The sequence below is a fragment of the Chrysochloris asiatica genome, unplaced genomic scaffold (genome assembly GCF_000296735.1).
Source record: "Chrysochloris asiatica unplaced genomic scaffold, ChrAsi1.0 scaffold00329, whole genome shotgun sequence".
NCBI classification, from domain to species: domain Eukaryota; kingdom Metazoa; phylum Chordata; class Mammalia; order Afrosoricida; family Chrysochloridae; genus Chrysochloris; species Chrysochloris asiatica.
In genome coordinates this window covers 2,350,089-2,355,121 of record NW_006408847.1, presented here as the reverse complement: position 1 = coordinate 2,355,121, position 5,033 = coordinate 2,350,089, and the positions used below count along the sequence as shown (strand labels likewise).

At 39.4% G+C, this 5,033-nt stretch overlaps 1 protein-coding gene across 1 annotated transcript in view; it reads right to left on the bottom strand.

Moving 5' to 3' along the window:
• MND1 (meiotic nuclear divisions 1 homolog (S. cerevisiae)) overlaps positions 1-5,033 on the bottom strand; it is a 143,305-nt gene that overhangs the window by 124,383 nt on the left and 13,889 nt on the right. Inside the window, exon 2 of the mRNA XM_006875504.1 lies at positions 3,357-3,414. Within this exon, the coding sequence (XP_006875566.1) occupies positions 3,357-3,414 (58 nt within the window). The remainder of the gene's footprint in view (positions 1-3,356; positions 3,415-5,033) is intronic.

The window sequence follows — 5,033 nt, the reverse complement described above, 5'->3', positions numbered from 1 at the left end:
TGATGTATGCACAACCTTGGAACAACAGGGCTCTGGGATACAGGGATTGAGTCATGGTTTGAAGGGGTAAAAGAGGGGAATAGTGTTAAGATGCTTGGCTATCTTTTGAATCTTGGTTTCCCTCGCCTACCATTATAAAACAGACACTTTAGGTGGGGAGAAAGGAATAGCCACAATCATCACTACAGAAAGCTTGTTAAGTCCATCTTCAGCCTATAACTGATTGGAATACCTTAAAGGGGGCTAGAAGTTGACCAGTGAAAGAGGCTTCCTGTGGAGCCTTTACATTGCACAAGACCATAGGTGAAACCCAGAACCCCATTCAGAACTGACTGAAGTAGGAAATTTCCATTGGAAAGGACGAGTAGACCAGCCTGGAGCGGCTAGAAGAACAGCAGATACTCTGTGAAAGAAAGACCGGCAGGAAAAATCCCAAACAATAATGGCAGTCTGATTGATTACTACAAGAACAAGTAAGCTTTTCACCCGGGAGCCATCAAGGCAAGTGGTTGGGACCCCTCAGAGCAAACTCCCTTCTAAGACAGACTCAAGGGGAATACATGAGCAAGCATGTGGCCTCGATGGTGACCATGTTGGTCACCGATAAGGAAAGTGGGGGGAAAATACAATGACGTTACGAGCTAAGCCTGAACACATTCAATAGACCCCCCATGAACCCGGGTGGAGACCTGGATGGCCAGCACTATGGCAAGACCTGGGGACTCCTGGGCCCAGAGGCAGTGACATGGCCACAGAGGACTATAGAGGAGAGTGAAGCGTCCAGCTGATATGAAGTGAGGGGAGAGGCACAAGAACACCCATACTTGCAGATAGTACCCACTTGACCTGGCTTCAATGGCTAGATGATCAGAACTCGACTAGAAGAAGAGGTGGGGGGGGAAGAGTAACATGCTACAATTTGATGAGTTTTACCTATACTTATGGACGTAGTAGCTCAAAAAAGGGAACAAATCTTTACAGCAAGGATCACTCCCACCCCCTTGGTACACAGGGTTGACAGGGATGGGCAACATACATACTGGCTACCCAAAATGGGGTGAGGAGCTATAAAGGCAAGAAGTGACTGGCTTACAAACTTTCAAGAGAGAGCCTAGCTCCAGACAACGTGGGGGAAGGTAGAATCATCACTGAATGATTTCCAATCTGTTGGAACTGGGCTGGCGAAAGGAAATGGGGATTAGACTGATGTGGTACAATAGTGAATAACTGCCATCAGGTCTGACTGTGAGGCTAGGTAAGGTAGAGGTAAATGCTTTTTGACAAAAGGAGGAGAGTGATTGATTTTGCAGCCCAGGAGCGGAGGTCCCTGAGACCATCAAGTGAGAAGAACAGAGATCGGGACCCCAACCAGAGAGACAGTGATGCCAGATGGAGACAGAGAAGATGATGTGGACAGATGGAGTGGATGGGGACAGTGGACTCAGGGAGGGAGAAGGGCTGTGTGCTGGCATCCAAGGGGGTGGGGATGTGGGTGGGGCAGGCCTGTGTGGGGTACCCTTTGGAGTTATATGATGATGCATGGAGGGGACTGTAATCATTGCAATGGAACGAAATACGATAGGATGAGTGTAAAGCTGATGTTCTCCGATGTAAACCTCACAATAAAAACTTAAAAAAAAGAAACCCTATGGAGTAAAAATTTTATTCTAAAAAATTCAATTCCCAATGGGTTGCCATGTAATGGAATCAACTAGATGGAAACTGGTTAAAAGGATTCTCTGGAAGGAAATTTGAGAATACATTAAAAAAAAAACCTAACAGCTATACAAATTTCTGTTCTCTAGTCTATTTCTTAGGAAATGTCCTAATGAAGTAATATGAGGTATAGAGAAATATTTATGGACAGCATGTTAATCCCAACATTATTTTTAGCAACAAAATTTGGAAACAAATTAGATGTTCATAGTGCTCCTTCAGGACAGAGTAGAACTGCTCTTAGGGTTTCTGAGACTGCACATCTCTATGGGAAAAGGCAGCCTCACCTTTCTCCTTTGGAGCAACTGGTGGTTGGAAACACTAACCTAGAGCACCATGAAGGCTCCTGAAGTGGTTGATAAAAGATAAAAGATAAATGATAAAAAGATATATCTAAATCCTAACTTCCTGAAAGGGAACTTGTACCCTAAGAAGTTAAACATTTTTCCTGTTTTGCAGGAAAAAAAAATGAGGCTTTCTGCTTCCATAAAGATTGAGAGTCTTGGAACCCCTATGGAGCAGTTCTACTTTGTCCTAGAGGGTAACTAAGAGTCAGAATCAACTCAATGATAGTGGAGATGTTTTTCTTTTAACCTCCTGAAATCTGTGAATGTGATCTTATTTGGAAAAAGGCCCTTGCAGATGTAAATAATTTAAGAATCTGAAGATAAAATCATGCTGAACTTCAAGAGAGTTCTAAACCCAACATATGGCTTTAGATAGCAGGGAAGATGGTGAAAATTGGAGTTCTGTGTCTATAAGCCAAGGAAAGCAATCAGAAGCTAGGGAAGAAAGCAAAGAACTGATTCTCCATCAGAGAAGAAGCCAACCTGGCTCACATCTCAATTTCTTACTTCTAGCCTCCAACACAAAGACAGAATAAATTTCTGCTGTATTAAGCCTTTAACTTGGTGGTGATATGTTACAACAGTAGGTTTAGGAAACTAACATATCATGCAAAGATCCAAAGTCACACTTAACAAATACATGAGAAACAAATGCATGAGAAATTTTTAATCCTTTTGAAGTAAACTATATCAGTAAGGAGCTCTGGTAGTGTAGTGGTTATGAATCAGGCTGCTAACTTCAAGGTCGGCAGTTCGAAACTACCAGTTGTTCTGCGGGAGAAAGATGAGGTTTTCTGCTCCCGTAAAGACTATAAGCTAGAACCGACTCCGCGGTACTTAACAACAACAACATATCCATAAGTACAGGAGCTCTGGTAGCATAATGGTTACGAGTCTCACTGCTAACCTCAAGTTCAGCAATTCAAAACTGCCAGAGGTTCCACGGTAGAAAGCTGAGGCTTTCTGCTCCCGTAAAGATTTAAAGGCTCGGAAACCCTGTACAAGGTCGCTATAAGTCGGAATCTATTCCATAGAACATAACCACCACCACCAACACCATATCCATAAGTAAATAAATGTACAACCATTGGATATGTACGTGTGTGCAATTCATTTCAATTTTCCTAGAGCAGACATGCTAAAGAATTGGGGCTATGTCCATAAACATCATGTAAAAATTTTTTTAAACAACCTTCATCTTTAGAAATGTTATGTTCTCCACAGAGTGAACAACTGTTGCAGAAAACATGGCCAGTACTTCTCCAAATAGTTCACTCCATCTTTGATACTTACTAATGCCTTTTTCTTTGGGAGCAATCTTCTCCATGTCTTTTAGTTGAAATACGTCTTTCTGTTTAAAAAAGTATTAAAAGACATGAAAAGCATGTATTTATTTCCTACTGCTCATATTTACCATAATAACATTCATGAAATATTATACTAAGAAAAAAAAAATGAGACCTAAAAATGAACAATGAAATAGAATTTTAACATTTCATTGTTAAAAGCAACTTCATGATCAGCTAATATCATAAATAGCACTTAAAATGGACAGACTTTTCCATAAAAATATGATCCTTTCCAGCACTCAAGAGATCAAATTATAAAGAATACCTTCCAACTGAAGTATACAAACAAGTTAGGGCGGACCACTACTTAACTTGAGGTAATTAGCTTCTCTGACACTTTGATTTTAAGAAACCATAAGCAGTGCTTTGCCAAGCACATATCATACTTCACAGATATAGTATTTCTAATAAAAGCAAAACAAGTAACTGTCAATAATTATTTGCATTTATGATTTCATGAAAGAGCTATTCATAAATAAGAAAAATTTGCAATTCATGGCTATTAATAATTCACGTATATATGTAGTATGTTTTCCATAGGTAAACAAAACATTATGGAAAGCTATGCATGTAAAATTTTTTATCGTATTGTTGGAAGAAATCTGTTTAAGGAACACATGTCTTCTTATAATAAGCCTTGGTTCAAGTGGTAAAAAGACCTTGGACAAGAAAAGTAAAATTTCTGAAAAGACTAAAGTATTTGGTAATTAAAAAATAATTATTGTTATGGAAATCTAGGATCCATTTCTTTCCAATTAAATTTGAGAAAGCAACTTCAATAGGATGGAAACTACCTTTTTGAAAAATAACAACTCTTACTTATCCAAAAACACTTTTAAGAAAGGACTGGTACAGTAAAACAAAACCCTGTTTTGAAAGCCATCCAAAAAAACACACAAAAGAATTGATAGCTGGATAAAACAGCAGTTATTGAATACAGGAGTCCTGGTGTGCTGTGGGATAATACAGCAAACCACAAGGTCAGTGTGAACAGCAAGCTCAGTGGCTCAAACTTACCACTACTCCTTGGAAACCCTATACAACAGAGTCACTATGGGCCGGAATCGACTTGACAGCACTTAACAACAACAACTGAACATATATGTAATAAAGCAAGTAGTATAATATATAATAAATCAAGTAGAATAAAAATTATAAGAAAGGATGATCTGGGAGGTCAGTCTATAATCAAAACAATTACAATGTAAAAGAAGGTAAACAGAGAGAACAGAGATCTAGGTGATGAGAAGGTCAAGTAGATTACAGGATAAAATAGACTATCTTAAATGGAAGGAAGAGTTAATGGAATATAAGATAACCACAACAGCGGGGTTGGGGTTGGGAGTTTAGTTTGGGTGTTGGGGAGGGCAATACAAGAAGTGGGAGGAGGCGGAAGAACAAGTTAAGACAGTAGAACACTGAGACAGGTTGGAACAACAGGGCTCTGTGATACAGGGATCTAGGTATAGTTTGAAGAGGGGAAATAATACTAAAATGTTTCACTCTCTTATAAATATTGGTTTCCCTTGCCTACTATTGTAAAATAGACACCTGAGTGGGATAGAAAGGAATGCTGGGAAGGATGACTACAGAAAATGTGTAAGCCCATCTTCAGCCTAAA